General features: G+C 40.6%; 4 protein-coding genes across 15 annotated transcripts in view; 2 read left to right on the top strand and 2 right to left on the bottom strand.

Moving 5' to 3' along the window:
- Positions 1–18,275, top strand: part of LOC127442936 (gastrula zinc finger protein XlCGF8.2DB-like) — a 426,143-nt gene that overhangs the window by 166,548 nt on the left and 241,320 nt on the right. The window lies entirely within an intron of this gene.
- Positions 1–18,275, bottom strand: part of LOC127442957 (gastrula zinc finger protein XlCGF8.2DB-like) — a 261,498-nt gene that overhangs the window by 8,851 nt on the left and 234,372 nt on the right. The window lies entirely within an intron of this gene.
- The window catches only part of LOC127442873 (gastrula zinc finger protein XlCGF57.1-like), a 291,640-nt gene that overhangs the window by 68,509 nt on the left and 204,856 nt on the right, over positions 1–18,275 (top strand). The window lies entirely within an intron of this gene.
- LOC127442897 (zinc finger MYM-type protein 1) lies at positions 5,842–16,949 on the bottom strand. 2 transcript variants are annotated; one of them, XM_051701255.1, is made up of 3 exons: positions 16,594–16,949; positions 15,008–16,410; positions 5,842–7,133 (listed from the first exon to the last, which is right to left on the bottom strand). In XM_051701255.1, the coding sequence occupies exon 2, from the start codon at positions 16,406–16,408 to the stop codon at positions 15,095–15,097; it is 1,314 nt and encodes a 437-aa protein (XP_051557215.1). In that variant the 5' UTR covers positions 16,409–16,410; positions 16,594–16,949; the 3' UTR covers positions 5,842–7,133; positions 15,008–15,094. The 2 variants fall into 2 exon arrangements, with proteins under 2 accessions (XP_051557215.1, XP_051557214.1); XM_051701254.1 differs by lacking the exon at positions 16,594–16,949 and having other exon boundaries at positions 15,008–16,587.

The following is an 18,275-nucleotide window of genomic DNA, read 5'->3' as shown; positions in this document are numbered from 1 at the left end:
TATTTCTCTTAATATATATAAACTAAAAAAAAGAAACATCCTCTCACTTTCAACTGCTTTTATTTTCAGCAAACTTAACATGTGTAAATATTTGTATGAACATAAAAAGTTTCAACAACTAAGAAATAAACTGAACAAAAGTAACAGTCAGTATCTGGTGTGGCCACCAGCTGCATTAAGTACTGCAGTGCATCTCCTCCTCATGGACTGCACCAGATTTGCCAGTTCTTGCTGTGAGATGTTACCCCACTCTTCCACCAAGGCATTTGCAAGTTCCCAGACATTTCAATCCAACAGGTCCCAGACGTGCTCAATGGGACTGAGATCCATGCTCTTCGCTGGCCATGGCAGAACACTGACATTCCTGTCTTGCAGGAAATCATGCACAGAACGAGCAGTATGGCTGGTGGCATTGTCATGCTGGAGAGTCATGTCAGGATGAGCCTGCAGGAAAGGTACCACATGAGGGAGAAGGATGTCTTCCCTGTAACGCACAGCGTTGAGATTGCCTGCAATGACAACATGCTCAGTCCGATGATGCTGTAACACCACCCCAGACCATGACGGACGCTCCACCTCCAAATCGATCCCACCTCGGTGTAACACTCATTCCTTCGACAATAAACGCGAGTCCGACCATCACCCCTGGTGAGACAAAACCACGACTCATCAGTGAAGAGCACTTTTTGCCAGTCCTGTCTGTGAAGGTGGGTTTGTGCTCATAGGCGACATTGTTGCTGGTGATGTCTGGTAAGGACCTGCCTTACAACAGGCCTACAAGCCCTCAGTCCAGCCTCTCTCAGCCTATTGCGGACAGTATGAGCACTGATGGAGGGATTGTGCGTTCCTGGTGTAACTCGGGCAGTTGTTGTTTCCATCCTGTACATGTCCCGCAGGTGTGATATTCGGATGTACCGATCCTTTGCAGGTGTTGTTACACATGGTCTGCCACTGCAAGGATGATCAGCTGTCCTTCCTGTCTCCCTGTAGTGCTGTCTTAGGCGTCTCACAGTACGGACATTGCAATTTATTGCCCTGGCCACATCTGCACTCCATATTCCTCCATGCAGCATACCTGAGGCACGTTCACGCAGATGAGCAGGGACCCTGGGCATCTCTCTTTTGGTGTTTTTCAGAGTCAGTAGAAAGGTCTCTTTAGTGTCCTAAGTTTTTATAACTGTGACCTTAATTTGCCTGCTGTCTGTAAGCTGTTAGTCTCTTAACGACTGTTCCACAGGTGCATGTTCATTAATTGTTTATGGTTCATTGAACAAGCATGGAAAACATTGTTTAAACCCTTTACAATAAAGATCTGTGAAGTTATTTGGATTTTTCAAAATTATCTTTAAAATACAGTGTCCTGAAAAAGGGACCTTTCTTTTTTTGCTGAGTTTATATACACACACACTGGTGGCCAAAAGTTTGGAATAATATACAGAAGGACAGTTTCGGAAGGAAAGTGGTACTTTAATTCACCAAAGTGGCATTCAACTGATCACAAATTATAGTCAGGACATCACTATTTGAAAAAAGTCATTTTTGATAAAAAAAAATCTAGACAGGCCCCATTTCCAGCAGCCATCACTCCAACACATTATCCTTGAGTAATCATGCTAAATTGCTAATTTGGTACTAGAAAATCACTTGCCATTATATCAAACACAGTTGAAAGCTATTTGTGTTTGTGAGTATGCACACACGTATACACACAGACATGCGCATGTCTATATAGGTACATATATATAGGTATATATATAATTTATTTATTATTATTATAAACAATAGTATTTTCTGTAATAATTTAGCATGCATTGCTATACTTGTCTGGTGATGGCAGGATGAGTTTGTTGATTGTTACCCTTGTCATTACCCTTTCATGTAACAAGTGTTGTGGTCTGTGTGTACCATTATACATTTTCATATACTACAGTCTCATAAATGTTCACGTAATGAGACAACTGGCATCTAACTAGGATTGAAAAAGCATGAAGAAGGCTCAGCCTGTCTCTAACTAAAACAAGTAGGATAGAACTGTACATGAGAAGCTCAATAATTAACAGCTTAAAAACACTTAGCCACTCAAACCCCACAACTGAAGGAAATGTCATAAGACAAAAGAACTTAAGAAACTTCTTAGTTAGTTAACGGAATATCTACCCGCTCAACTACCAGTTTCTCATTGTTTACTACATTACAGTAAAGAGAAGACTCAGGGGTGCAGGCCTTATGGGAAGAATTGCAAAGAAAAAGCCACTTTTGAAACAGAAAAACAAAAAGAAAAGTTTAGAGTGGGCAAAGAAACACAGACATTGGACAACAGATAATTGGAAAAGAGTGTTATGGAACTTAACCCCATTGAGCTTTTGTGGAATCAGCTAGTGAGCTAGACTGTATGGCGTGCAAGAGAAGTCTATGGCAAGTGATACAGGAAGCGTGGGGGGAAATGTCACCTGAGTATCTGGACAAACTGACAGCTAGAATGCCAAGAATTTGCAAAGCTGTCATTGCTGCACATGGAGGATTTTTTGATGAGAACTCTATGAAGTAGTTTAAGAAATTCTGAATTTTTTTTTTCAAATTGCAATAGTAATTTTTCACATTATTAATGTCCTGACTATACTTTGTGATCAGTTGAATGCCACTTTGGTGAATAAAAGTACCAATTTCTTTCCATTAGAGCAAAATATGTACATTAGCTTCAATTTTTCAGGTAAGCAGTGCTGTGCGTGTGTGTGTGTGAAACCCACCTCCATCCTAGCTTCACTTGTCTAGATCTGCTACATGGGAATTGTATGTACAGGTGCATCTCAATAAATTAGAATGTCGTGGAAAAGTTCATTTATTTCAGTAATTCAACTCAAATTGTGAAACTCATGTATTAAATAAATTCAATGCACACAGACTGAAGTAGTTTAAGTCTTTGGTTCTTTTAATTGTGATGATTTTGGCTCACATTTAACAAAAACCCACCAATTCACTATCTCAAAAAATCAGAATATGGTGACATACCAATCAGCTAATCAACTCGAAACACCTGCAAAGATTTCCTGAGCCTTCAAAATGGTCTCTCAGTTTGGTTCACTAGGCTACACAATCATGGGGAAGACTGCTGATCTGACAGTTGTCCAGAAGACAATCATTGACACCCTTCACAAGGAGGGTAAGCCACAAACATTCATTGCCAAAGAAGCTGGCTGTTCACAGAGTGCTGTATCCAAGCATGTTAACAGAAAGTTGAGTGGAAGGAAAAAGTGTGGAAGAAAAAGATGCACAACCAACCGAGAGAACCACAGCCTTATGATCGTCAAGCAAAATCGATTCAAGAATTTGGGTGAACTTCACAAGGAATGGACTGAGGCTGGGGTCAAGGCATCAAGAGCCACCACACACAGACATGTCAAGGAATTTGGCTACAGTTGTCGTATTCCTCTTGTTAAGCCACTCCTGAACCACAGACAACATCAGAGGCGTCTTACCTGGGCTAAGGAGAAGAACTGGACTGTTGCCCAGTGGTCCAAAGTCCTCTTTTCAGATGAGAGCAGGTTTTGTATTTCATTTGGAAACCAAGGTCCTAGAGTCTGGAGGAAGGGTGGAGAAGCTCATAGCCCAAGTTGCTTGAAGTCCAGTGTTAAGTTTCCACAGTCTGTGATGATTTGGGGTGCAATGTCATCTGCTGGTGTTGGTCCATTGTGTTTTTTGAAAACCAAAGTCACTGCACCCGTTTACCAAGACATTTTGGAGCACTTCATGCTTCCTTCTGCTGACCAGCTTTTTAAAGATGCTGATTTCATATTCCAGCAGGATTTGGCACCTGCCCACACTGCCAAAAGCACCAAAAGTTGGTTAAATGACCATGGTGTTGGTGTGCTTGACTGGCCAGCAAACTCACCAGACCTGAACCCCATAGAGAATCTATGGGGTATTGTCAAGAGGAAAATGAGAAACAAGAGACCAAAAAATGCAGATGAGCTGAAGGCCACTGTCAAAGAAACCTGGGCTTCCATACCACCTCAGCAGTGCCACAAACTGATCACCTCCATGCCACGCCGAATTGAGGCAGTAATTAAAGCAAAAGGAGCCCCTACCAAGTATTGAGTACATATACAGTAAATGAACATACTTTCCAGAAGGCCAACAATTCACTAAAAATGTTTTTTTTATTGGTCTTATGATGTATTCTAATTTGTTGAGAGAGTGAATTGGTGGGTTTTTGTTAAATGTGAGCCAAAATCATCACAATTAAAAGAACCAAAGACTTAAACTACTTCAGTCTGTGTGCACTGAATTTATTTAATACACGAGTTTCACAATTTGAGTTGAATTACTGAAATAAATGAACTTTTCCACGACATTCTAATTTATTGAGATGCACCTGTATGTCTATTTATGCATCAGCATGTCTTACATGCTTGATGCAGCATGTCTTATGTTTTGTCTAATTGTGCAGCAGCAGCTGGAGCATGTCCACTTAACACAGCATGTCTGTGTATGTTCTAACAGTAACAAGTCTCCGTACTTGCTCTGCAGCAGCGTTGCAGATCTAGTCTGCAAGGCAAGTATCTTATCAATATTTCATACCCACATTTTCAGAGCTGACATGACTGAACTATATTTAGTAAAATGTTATGAACCATGGTGGAAAAACACTTAATTCACAAATGATTTCTACCAACCGAGGAATAGACATAATTGGTCAAAAATAATAATGTAATTATTTATGTCCTAAAATGTGTCTTGTGTTGGACTAATTAAATTTCTTTGAATTGCAATTCAGTAAATTCCACCATTATCATTCAAATTCCTTCCTGTGGGGTGTGGCTGAATTAAATTCATTCAAAGCAAACCCATACCACTTTGCAAGCTGCCCTTGGGAGATTTGAATTTGTACCTTTTTTCGACAGTTCAGCACACAATCCTCTCCACCATGCTGAGACAAAGTTGAAAGGCAGCATAGTCAAACACAGCCATTATCAACTTAATTTTGGCATAACTTAACAAAGATGGTCCGAACCGACAGAAGGTTTACTGTGGCACAAGTCACAGTAAATTTTAATAATAATAGTCACAACACACGGTGCATCGCCACAGACCAGTCAGAGTGCCCATGATGACCCCTGTCCACTGTCGAAATCTCCTACAATGGGAACGCGAGTGTCGGAATTTGACCTTGGAGCAGAAGTTGAAGAAGGTCGTCTGGTCCGATGTGTTTTTATTTACATCATGTGGACGGTTGTGTGCGTGTTTACCTGGGGAAGTGATGGCACCAGGATGCACTGAAGGGAGACGACAAGCCAGGAAGGAGTGTGATGCTCTGGGCAATGTTCTGCTGGGAAACACTGGGTCCGGTCATTCATGTGGATGTCAATTTGACAAGTGTCACCTACCTAAACATCATTGCAGACCAGGTACACCCCTTCATGGCAATGGAATTCCCTGATGGCAGTGGCCTCTTTCAGCAGGATAATGCACCCTGCCACACTGTACACATTGTTTGAAGATGGTTTGAGGAACATGAAGAAGAGTTAAAGGTGTTGACCTTGCCTCTAAATTCCCCAGATCTCAATCCGATTGAGCATCTGTGGAATATGCTGGAACAACGAATCAGTTTTCTTAACTTCCAACACAGCCCAGAAGTGCCGGAGCGGAGCATTAGTTTGTAAACCGTAACTTCATCAATAACATGTACATTTAAAGCTATCACCTCCTCTCACCATGTGTGCTGTTAACATTACACTTTTACAGTAAATGTGTAAATATACAAGAGATTATATAATAATATACAGTTCTGCGCAGCTGTTGTATCAGGTGCTTCAGAAGCAAGGAACAGCCAGGAGCCAAGGGTGCAACAGTCTTGATCTTTATTGAGCTTCACAGACAGAATGTAGAAGAGGAACTGAACTTCCTGTATCAGCAGAGCCCAATATAGTGCTATGTTTGCTTAGGGTGCGTCCAGCCCAGGGCCTTGAGGGATTCTTGCTTGGCGGTTCTCTACTTATCTAGTTTCTAATATTGAGTTATGCAAACTACGCAACCACAGAGAGAGGAAAGATACCGTTTCAGACGATATGGCAGAGAGATCTCAATGTAAAATAGAGGAATGTTGATTTCACAGAGAAATGTCAATTTCACATACATCAGAAATAGTGTTTGCTTAAATTTTTTTTTTCAAATCTTTACAGTACTTCACAGTAAATCTAACAGGATTTTTTTTCCAGTGTATCCAACACATCCAAACACCTGATGTAATCAGAGCCAATTCATCTGCCACACTGTAGGTAAAAGTTCCTTGAAAACCTACATTTTTTTTGTGATTCCATTTGGTGCCGCAGAAATTACATACTTCACCTTTAAGGTACTCAATTCAACCATAATCTAACAATTAAATGGTCTTTCTCCAGAGTGAATGCACAGATGATTTTTGAAATTGCTTGTCTCTGCAAACCTCTTGCCACACTCGGAACACGTCATTTCTCTCCAGAATGAATTTTCATATGAAGTTTTAGGTCTCTTCGAGCTTTGTAACTCTTCCCACACTGATGACATGTGAAAGGCTTCTCTCCAGTGTGAATTCTTATGTGATTTTTAAGGTTCCCTCTGTCTGTAAAACTCTTCCCACACTGATGGCATACAAAACTTCTCTCTGCAGTGTGAATTCCTGTATGTCTTTTAAGGTTCCCCTTCTCTGTAAAACTCTTCCCACACTGACGACATGTGAAAGGTCTCTCTCCAGAGTGAATTCTTGTGTGTTTCTGAAGGTTTCCTTTTTGACTGAAACCCTTTCCACACTGATGGCATGTGAAAGGCTTCTCTTCGTTGTGAGTTCTTATGTGTTTCTTAAGGTGTCCTATTTGATTGAAACTCTTTTCACACTGAGAGCATGTGTAAGGCTTCTCTCCAGTGTGAATTCTTATGTGAGTATTAAGGTTTCCTTTATGTAAGAAACTCTTTCCACACTGTGGACATGTGAGAGAATTTTGGTCTCTTGTTCTTTGAGTTCTTTGTAAGAAATTCTTTCCCAGAATGTGAGCAATTAAAACTTTGTTCTTCTGATTTGAAATGATCAGGTTTCTGATTCCGATGTTTCTCCTCCACTTCATTCAGGTCTTGACTCTCCTCTTTCAGCTTCAGCAGATCTAAAATGAACATGAGTAGTTGAATTAAATTTCTATAGTTTCAGCAGGGTCCTGCTGTGTGTCAATGAAACTAAAACTTTTTTTTGCACAAAATGTTCCTGGTTGTTCTATAAAATTTTGTATGATCTCATATTTGAGACTTAATGGAATAATTGTGCTTTTATTGCACAATATAAACTTAATTTGCTACACCGGACCATATCAATATACTAGACAAAAAGATTAAAATTGTAAAAACTTTGGTTGAATGGGTTTACAGGATCTAAGATACATAATTTCCCTTATACATAAGTATGGAGGTGGTAATGTGGCCACAATGCGAATCGAAGTAAATTATTCCGTTTATACCACGGTTACCACACCTTAAGACATTTTCTGTTTTTTGTTTCTAAAACGCTTTTGAGTGGAACTACTTTTTTCCGCCATGGATTCATCATCTTGCTTTAGTACAGCCCAAGCCTTTTGTTGCCATTTTTAATATGCCACTAGAGGCTTGCACTTTTAAGGTCAAGGTCAATTTATTTCTAAAGCAAATTTAAAAACAACTTGTGTATACCAAAGTGCTGTACAAGTAAAACTAAAACAATTAGAAAAAAAAAAAAAAAAAATAGGAGCATAATAAGACGGCAAACAAGATTCAAATTACAATCAGTCAAAAGCCAAAGAATACAGATAAGAGAATGCACAATCTTGTGGTATATGCAGAAGTTTATCTGAAGATCTGAGAGTCCTGGAGGAATGATGATGGACAAGGAGGTCTGATAAGTAAGGTGGGGCTAAACCATTTATGGCTTTAAATACAAATAAGACCTTAAAATCGATCCTATATTTGACTGGTAACCAGTGACAAGAGGCCAGAACAGGTGAAATACACTGTCTGGCATAAAAAGTCGCTGTTTGGATTTAAATAAGCAGATACTTAAGAGCCTATGACTTGCAGTGATTCATATGTTTCAGCTGACAACAATTTTTTTAATCCTTACCGATGCAGTGTGTAGCTTCTTATTTCTTAAACAATGGATGTCGGAAGACATATCCCATGGTGATGGAAAAGATGTTACTGTGTTTCAGAAGGGGCAAATTATTGGCCTGCATCAAGCAAAGAAAACAACTAAGGAGATTGCTGAAATCACTGGAATTGGGTTAAGAACTGTCCAACGCATTATTAAAACCTGGAAGGATAGTGGTGAACCATCAGCTTCACGGAAGAAATGTGGTCAGAAAAAATCTTTAATGATTGTGATCAGAGATCACTAAAACGCTTGCAGTCACATCATAAAAGAATTAAAGTAGAACTCACAACTATGTTTAATAGTGAAAGTAAGAGCATTTCCACATGCACAGTGCAACGACAATTTACAGGATTGAGATTAAACAACTTCAATTTGCAAGGGAGCATAAAAACTGGACTGTGGAGCAATGGAAAAAGGTAATGTGGTCTGATGAGTCCAGATTTACCCTATTCCAAAGTGATGGTCATGTCAGGGTTAGAAAGGATGTGCATGAAGCTATGTAACCCGTCATACATAGTGCCCACTGTACAAGCATCTGGAGGCAGTGTTATGATCTGAGGTTGCTTTAATTGGTCAGATCTAGGCTCAGCAATGTTATGCGGCAATAAAATGAAGTCAGCTGACAACCTGAATGTACTGAATGACCAAGCTATCCCATCACTGGATTTTTTTACAGAGTCCTGACCTTAACCCCATTGTAAGTCTTTTGGATGTGCTGGAGAAGACTTTACGGAGTGGTTCTACTCTCCTGTCATCAATACAAGATCTCTGCCAAAAATGTATGCAACTCTGGATGAAAATAAATGTTGTGATGTTGCATAAGGTTGTCAAAACAATGCCACAATGAATGCGCGCTGTAAACGAAGCTAAAGGCGGTCCAACAAAATATTAGAGTATGCGACTTTTTTGGCCAAGCAGTGTACTTTCCCTCTTCCTAGTGCCAGACAGTAACCTTGCATTTGCATTTTGGACTAACTGTGCAGGCGATGTAGAGAAGCATGATTAAGACCCGTGTAAAGGGCATTACAATAATCAAGCCGACAAGCACTTACTGGAGTGACAAGGTAGAGAGAGAGTTTGTATATATGTTGTTTTGTTCTGTCTTTGTTTTGCACGGTCTTATTTGTGTGCAGCTAAACTGTTAAGGCTTTGGCAATAGAAATGTACAAATATTTGTCATGCCAATGAGAGAACAAGCACTTGGGCTTGTGTGAGATTACCTGTGCTTCAGCTGTGTTCATCAATAACATTGCTTCAAATCACCAAGCTGTTAGTTTAACAATACTTTTAAGTAGCAGGGTTGTAGCATTACTATTTTTGTATGTAGTTTTTCAGTTGCTAAACTGCTTTATTAAATCACAGGAGGGCAATGACAAAAAGTTTAGCTTTGGGCAACATTAAATATGGCACCAGAGTGACTTTAAAAATATGTTAAAAGAGTGATGTTTTAATGGTACAGAATAAACATTGCTGCAGATTCATTTCCTCATGACAGTGTGTTGACCTACATAATAAATGGTCAAAAATTAATTCAAGACAGAATAAGGTAAAACCAGAAATACATGTGAAACACAATTTAACAGCAGAAAGCAACACACATTAAGTAACTATTCATATGTGATCTTTGATGTGTTACAGCTTAATTCTGTCATTCTCATGTTAAAGTGATAATTGAGAAATTAAATTTTTGGGTGAACTTTCTCATCCTCGTGCCTTAATAATAATAATAATAATAATAATAATAAGTGAATGGTGACCAGACATTTAAAGCTCCAAAATCACATTCAGGTAATGGCAGCTCCATTTCTATTTTTGATGTGCTGTACAGCTACTCAAGTCACTTATTTTTCCTGTCCAACTGAACTAAAATGATTTCATTTACATATGTGTAAACTGATTGCTAAGCAAGTTATGTCCTTATATATTTAAATAACTTCTCACCATTACATCAAAGCACCTCGTGATATTTCTAGTCTCTAAACGGGACTTCGAATCTAATGGGTCTGCCGTTCACATGAAATACAATATTAGGCATCACTACTATAAACATGAAGAGCAATCTGCTAGGTTAGAGGGAGTTGCTCAACTCTGAATACGTCGGTCTATGCATCAATAACTGCGCCAATAACTAAAACTGTTAACAGAGCGCTATTCACTAAATCGTCCAGCCAGGAAGTCAAAACTGTCTAAAAATGTCTAGGATTTGTCTTTGTGTTCATATCGATGTGCTTTCAAAAGTTGGGACAATTTCCATTTTGTTTAGTTTTTGTGTGTTATAATAGTGGTAATCTGGCACTGGAGTTTGTTATTTTTAATGTTAAAATGAGTGCTCATTGCTGCTGTTATCAGTGGTATTGAGTAACAGCGGGAAGCAATTTTCTCGTGTGCATGCAGACTCACACTCTTCTCACTCCGCTGTTCAGCAGTGCCAATGGTTTCTAGTGAAATTGCAAGCAAAATGCGAAACAGATGTGACCCCACTCATGATATACATCGATGAGCCAAAACATTATGACCAATTACAGGTGAAGTGAATAATGTTGATCATCTCCTAACAAGACCACATGTCAAGGTCTCGGTAGATTAGATGGTAAGTGAACAATCATTTCTCATAGTCTACGTGTTGAATGCAGAAGAAATGGGCAGAAGTAAAGACCTGAGTGACTTTGATGATTATGGCCAGAAGACTGGGTCAGAACATCTCTGAAATGGTAAGACTTGTGGGGTGCTCCCAGTCAGCAGTGGAGGAGGAACAAACCACAAACCAGCGACAGGGTGTTGGGCGCCCAAGGCTCATCAATGTGCAAAGGCAACGAAGGCTATCCCGTCTGGTCCGAACCGACAGAAGGTCTACTGTGGCACCAGTCACAGAAAATTGTAATCATGGTTATGGGAGGAATGTGTCACAACACACAGTGCATCGCATCCTGATGTGTATAGGTCTGCGTAGCTGCAGACCGGTCAGAATGGCCATGATGACCCCTGTCCACTATCGAAAGCACCTATATTGGACACAGGCGCATTGGAACTGGACCTTGGAGCAGTGTAAGAAAGTCGCCTGGTCCGACAAATCCCATTTACTTTTACATCACGTGGACGGCCGTGTACGTGTGCACCATTTACCTGGGGAAATGATGGCACCAGGATGCACTGTGGAAAGACGACAAGTCAGTGGAGGGAGTGTGTTGCTCTGGGCAATGTTCTGCTGGGAAACCCTGTGCCCGGCCAGTCATGTGGATGACAATTGGATGTCAATGGTATTCCCTGATGACAGTGGCCTCTTTCAGCAGGATAATGCTAACCTGCCACACTGCACACATTGTTCAGGAATGGTTTGAGGAACATGATGAAGAGTTCATGATGCTGCCCTGGCCCAACAAGTCTGATCCATGGCGGATCCACCACGCAACTTACAGGACTTGAAGGATCTACTGCTAATGTCTTGGTGCCAGATACCACAGGACACCATCAGGGGTCTTGTAGAGTCCATGTCTTGGCAGGTTGGCGCTGTTCAAGCGGCACATGGAGGACCAACAGCATATTAGGCAGGTGGTCATAATGTTTTGGCTCATCAGTGTACAGTGCCCTCCATAAGTATTGTAACAGTGAGATACTTTTCATAATATTGGCTCTGTACGCCAACACAATGGATTTCAAATAAAGCAATGAATATGTGATTGAAGTGCTGACTGTTTAATTTGAAGGGATTTACATCCAAATTGGGTGAACAGTTTAGGAATTACAGCATGCTTTATACACAGACCCCTATTTTCAGGGGCTCAAAAGTAATGGGATAATCAACTGAGAATCTGTTTCATGGCCAGTTGTGGGCTGTTCCCAGGTTATTTCATAAAACAAATTACGCAGTTAAAAAGTCTGAAGCTGTTACTGTAAACAGCCATTATGATGTCGAAAGAGCTGTCAATGCAAGCATAGCTGGCCATCATTAGGCTGAAAAAATAAAAAAATCCATCAGAGAGTTAACAGAAACCTTAAGAGTGGCCAAATCAACAATTTGGTACATTCTTAAAAAGAAGGAACTGGTGAGCTCAGCAACACCCATAGGTGAGGGTACAAATGTTTGGCAAAGGGTGCTGCAGTTTTGGCGGACGATTTACACATCATGCACGAGCACCGAGGGCATCAGAGACCTACGTGTCTCCCCATCACTGTATGCCCATTGTACAAAGGGGCCTCAGTTTGTCCCTGGGAGGCAGCAGATACCCTAATCCCACCCCCACCCTAATCCTAACCATATGGAGCCTGTAAGGCTGAGTACCCTGCAAGGAACAACCAGAGGCACCTTTCTCCCATCGCGATCACTGTAAACATACACACAATACAATGGAACGTTTGAACCAGCAATTATGTCATTCAATAAATTAGCTGATGCATTAGTTACATTCTACCATGTTCAAAACTGTTGTTGTGTCAGTATAAATGAGAAATAACCATAAAACACAATAAAATTGTCCAGACAAAACAGCTATTAAAATGAATCCACATGTTAAAATGTTATGATATTATGAAATGTGCTACCCGTTACTTGACACTAAATGTGGCCTTGCGCTCAGGGGTGTTGCTAATAAATGTCTTAATGAGATTTTCAATATCCAAGCAATTCATGTTAAACACAAACAAACGCCAGAAGATTAAGTTTTTATTCAGCTGAGGTTCTAGCGCCTTCCGCAGGGTGACGAATCACAAGAACACTTAAGCTCTAAGGTGTACTGTTTTTACAAAAAAAATAAAATATTATTATTATTTCAAAGGATGAGCTTACACATGAGTAAAGGACAATATTCTACTGAAGAAAAAAACTTAATATTGAGGATTGATTAATTTGTTTTTATTCATAAACTGTAATATTACACTACAATATTTATTATTAAACAACAGTAATGATACAATAACACAATTTAATCGTAATTTATTGTCAAATTACTGTTTCATTGTTAACGATCACTTTTTTTTGCTTTTGTGCAAATAAAAGGAAAAAAGGGTCTCTTCAGTTCAGCAGAGCAGGCCTCGACAGTGCAACCGATTCAGTTGCATATGCAAGTGAAAATTACTGCGTGCAACCGTAGAAAATTATTTTGGCGCATCGTTGCGACTGATATTTGACACTTAACTTATGAACTTGTATAGTACCATCAGAATAAATACTCACATATGCATATAACACTACATACAAAATACTTTAAAAAAGTGTTTTATACTAGTTATTTTGCTACAAAAGTGCTGTTTTCTCACTTTAATTTAGCTAAAACAGACGAGGCTGAATCCAGCTCCTTATTCACGGAAGCGCGTACTGTCACGCTCTCTATTCCTCCCTCTCTTTCTCCCTTTTTTTCCCCCTCACCACGCACACATGGACTGAAAGGCACATAGGCAGATATACACGTTAAGATGGTTTAAGCGGAGTTACCTGCTTGTTTTATCTGTCAAAATGATGGACAGCCAGTGTATGAATTATCCATCTATGTTTTGGTAAATGATGATGACTTATAAGGTAGTGGTTGTGCATGAGATTCTGAAAACAAATCGATAACCGGTGCAATGATCAAAGATGGCCAACAAGCGCATGTTTTACATAGAAAAATAATTACCTAAGCATGTACGAACGTATAAACAGGCATTTTGAATTGAGAGTGTGAGGTATGGGGGGCCTGGGTAGCTCAGCGAGTATTGATACTGACTACCACCCCTGGAGTCACAAGTTCGAATCCAGGGTGTGCTGAGTGACTCCAGCCAGGTCTCCTAAGCAACCAAATTGGCCCGGTTGCCAGGGAGGGTAGAGTCACATGGGGTAACCTCCTCATGGTTGCAATTAGGGGTTCTTGCTCTCAATGGGGCGCATGGTAAGTTGTGCGTGGATCGCGGAGAATAGCATGAGCCTCCACATGCTGGGAGTCTCCGCGGTGTCATGCACAGCAAGCTAAAATGCGCGGATTGCCTATCTCAGAAGCGGAGGCAACTGAAACTTGTCCTCCACCACCCGGATTGAGGTGATTAACCACGCTACCACGAGGACCTAGTAAGTAGTGGGAATTGGGCATGCCAAATTGGGGAGAAAAGGAAATACAATTTCAAAAGTGTTTGTTGATGATATGACTGCTGACAGCAGTAGCAGGATGAATTCTGAAGTTCAGAATTCAGCCAAATGCTGCAAAACCGAGAGGATGGGCGACACTACCGATGGACAGTGATCCATAACATACTGTGAAAGCAACCAAAGAGCTTTTCAAGGCAAAAGCAATTAAGCCACCTTCGAATAACCTCACCATGACACTAGGGCTATAGGCTATTCAATAGCCACTACTGTCATTCGACATAACCACCCCATAGCCGCTATTTTAATTTTAATTGTGGGAGGATACCATCAAGGATGTACCACTATTACGCAGTATGACAGGATGCTGCATCACAAATAGACATCGCATAGCCCAAATCAATGTCATTAGCAAAGAAACGAGAACAAACTCAGAACAACCAGTCACATTTACTCATACGACCACCAAGCAAACAAAAATACCATAAAACGCAAATAACACAATCAGGATTCAACAGGCTTCCCCAGATTCCAGCCAAGCTGTTGGGCCAAAACGCAGATGCCACCACGCACACTCAAAGGCACAGACAGGCCACTGAATCTGAATATCATTCAAACCAGCAGAAATGATCTAAAGCAAGCAATAATAATAATAATAAATAGCTAGTAACAGGGCCAGCGCCAGGATGAAATCTGTCTGTCTATCGATCTCCTCCGCTGTGTTTCAGTACTATGAACAGCACAGCACCTACAACACTACAACTTTACAGCCCGGCTAGTAAAGATACATAAAAATCCATCAAACTTACCAAAACTGCTCATCATCTGAAGACAAATCCATCCTCCTTTATTTATAAAGATTTCAATGACACGGTTGTACAGTACATCGGTGTGTTTCAGTTCCGATAAAAGGTCCTTCTCGATTGCCATGGAGGCCAGTGCTGACAGTTCAGCCTGTCCAATCTTATTTCTTGAATACGTTTTAGGGCTGAAAATGTCCGCTCAACAGAGGCAGTAGATACTGGGATGGTCACCGCCAAACATACCAATGCGTAAAGTTGACGCATGCTCCCATATAGATCTTTCTGCTGAAAGAAAGCGAGGAGGTCCGCAGGGCTTTTTCCTTCAAAATCAGTCATGGCATACATTACAGTCAGTTCTGTTTTAAGCCGGGGCAGGATGAAGAGAGTTCCGTGGCCCTGCGTTAAGCTGGAGAAGGCCACATCTGGGAATTTTTTCCGGTATGTCTGAAACTGCTGAGGGTCGAGGAGGGAGAGAAACATGACTTTCTCGTGGTCTTTAAACCAATTCCGTTTCTGGGCAAGGATGTTGTCCAAAATGCCGCTGTGGAGTTTCTGGTACCTTGCACAAACATTCCCCTGCGCTTGGCCTCTCCGTGTGCTTGGCGCACCTGTTTCGCGCACAGCAGATTCATAAATCTCACCAAATTGCCCTCTCTCCCTCTCAATGGTGTCACAAAACTCATCCATTCTTGCCAGACAGAATTGTACATCGAATGTTTTGTTCTGCAGTATTCCAAAAAGCACATCCGAATACTCAAAAATCACATGAAAAGTGGAAAGCAAAAAACAAAACTCAAAATCATCTAGATGTGCATTGTATCCATTAGCATAGTGCACAAAATCCTCGTCATACTCATCATGGTGTTCTAATATGTGCTCAAATAGCTCCTTTAGGGCAACTCTCTTCTCAATGACTGTGCTGACCAATCTAGAACTATACTGCCACCTTGTTGGTGCCACACGAGGAAGATGACGCTGGCAGATATCATCAAGCAGCTGCGTGCACTTAAGGGATCTGGAAAAAAATGCAGCTAGGCCATTGAGATGTGCAAAAAAGATCCTACATTCTTTAAGCTTTGATGCCCCTTGAGTCAGTACTAAATTAAGTCGATGTGCATAGCAATGTATAAATAAAGCCATAGGAGCCCTCACCTTAACTTTAGCCTGCACCCCATTTAGTCCAGATGCCATGACGGCAGCGCCATCAAAGCACTGTGCCACAACTTTATCCAGGCATTCGTGTTCCTCTAGGAATCGGATAATGAGACCAGCAAAGTCATCAGCCCGCTTGCCACTAGTATCGTTGTCAAATCTGACAAACCTCTCCTTGACACCAGTGTCTGACACATAACGGAGCGCCAGTGCCAGCTGGGCTGTAGTACTCACATCTGTAGTTTCGTCCACCATAACTGCAACAAAAGGTGCTTTACTGATCTCCCTTTTTATCTCCTCTCCCATCACTTCAGCTATAGCACTAATCAGGTCATTTTGTATTTTGCCTGAAGTTCCAGTAAACACTTTGTTAGTGGAAAGGTGGTAATGCAAATCATTGTTGTGCTCGGCCAGAAAGGAAATAAGCTCGATATAGTTACCCCTATTTGTGGACTCCTTGCTTGCATCGTGTCCCCTAAATGAGAGCTTGTTTAACCAGAAAGATGACACAATTCATCAGTCTTTTCAGTTTTTCGCTATTTTTCTTGACTCTTTCGTTGTGGAGCTCCGTTTCCCTTTGCATTTGTTCGTTGAGTTGTAGATCCACTCGGGTGTCTCCGAACATTTTCAATAGCACCATTGCTTGCAAGTGTCCTGCTGTGCTTGGGTGTCTCGTTGCGGCCCTGGTTAGACAATTCAGGTCTGCAAACCTAGCGTGGCTCCAAACACCATATCGGTCGGTTGTAAATAACAGACATTCCCAGCAATACAATTTTCAAAGTTCCTTCGACGCTGTAAGCCAGGTTTACCTTTCGTAGTTGGTCGATTTAAAGTGCCGCACAAATCCTTTCCCTGGCTGGGACAGGCCTGCTAGCTGCGGGGTTGGTCGACCCTTCCTCACAATTTCCAGCTTTTCTTGAAAGGCCCTTCTTGAAAAAGGCTTTGCCGGTAAATCCGCCACCAAATCCATTTCTTCTCCTCCTTCAGCCATTGTGCGTTAAAAAAAACAAAAGAGCTAAGTAAAAATCTAAAGCACTACATCAAAAAAGATAAATGTCACACAAAAGAAAGTTTGTGCTAGCTAGATGTACTTCAGTTACCTAACAGTCCTCCGATCACACCACATGAAAAATGCTGACGTAGGCGGCTAGACCAGCTAGAAGGCTCCGGGCGTGTCAAAGAAAACTCCCAACATGGCAAACTCAAAATCTGACTGGTTAAAGAAGATGAAAATCAACAACATCGTCCCCATTTGCTTCAACAGCAGAGGGGATTCACTCGAAATTCTGAAGGCCTCAGGGTAGATTTTTCACTCAGAGGCAGCACAGTGGAAAATCTGATTGGATAAAAGCTCTAATTTAAATGAGCTGCACTGTAAGTACCACAAGTCGTGCTGCGCATCTGAGCGAGAGAGTAGCAATGACGTTAATACTATTAATAGACTGATGGGAATGAACTTTGTAAAATACATATAGCATTAATGAAATATATATTAAATTATAAAAGTATTATTTTCTTATTCTGACAATCTCTAGGCCAGCAGAGAAGGCCTTGCTGGCCCTGACGGCCCTCCTCTGATTGATTCATTGATTCCATTGTGGTGGCATACAGAGACAAAACTTTAAAAAGTGTCTCACTGTCCCAATACTTATGGAGGGCACTGTACATCCACTGTGCAGATATAATCTTCATTTATCAAATTTAAAAAGTTTTTTAGGGCCGATTAGAAACTGGAACTCCTTGTACTAGAGGCGAAAACATTACCATGAGACCAAGCGGTCATTCTGGTTCAAATTTTGCTGATCAATAGATTTATTCTGTGACTAACAAAATCTCAGTACTTACAGTGTTCGGTGAATGGATGAAGTTATCTAATTATGTGACATATTTACTGTATTAAACAAAACAGTAAAAGATTATTTGACAATATCTGGGTGTAACCTAATTAACCCTATAAAACCTCAAATTTGAAATAATAATCAGTTGTTTTTTTTTTTTTAATGGAGCTGTTTTCTGAACCATTAAACAAAATAAAATAAAATAAAAATGTATACTTCAGGCTGATAGGCAATCAGCAATTCTTTTTTTGTTTGTTTTTGTTTTGCTTAGGGTTGTTATTTTG

Source organism: Myxocyprinus asiaticus, chromosome 6, assembly GCF_019703515.2.
Source record: "Myxocyprinus asiaticus isolate MX2 ecotype Aquarium Trade chromosome 6, UBuf_Myxa_2, whole genome shotgun sequence".
NCBI classification, from domain to species: domain Eukaryota; kingdom Metazoa; phylum Chordata; class Actinopteri; order Cypriniformes; family Catostomidae; genus Myxocyprinus; species Myxocyprinus asiaticus.
The sequence above is the reverse complement of the archived record's forward strand: the minus strand, read 5'-3'. Positions and strand labels throughout refer to the sequence as shown.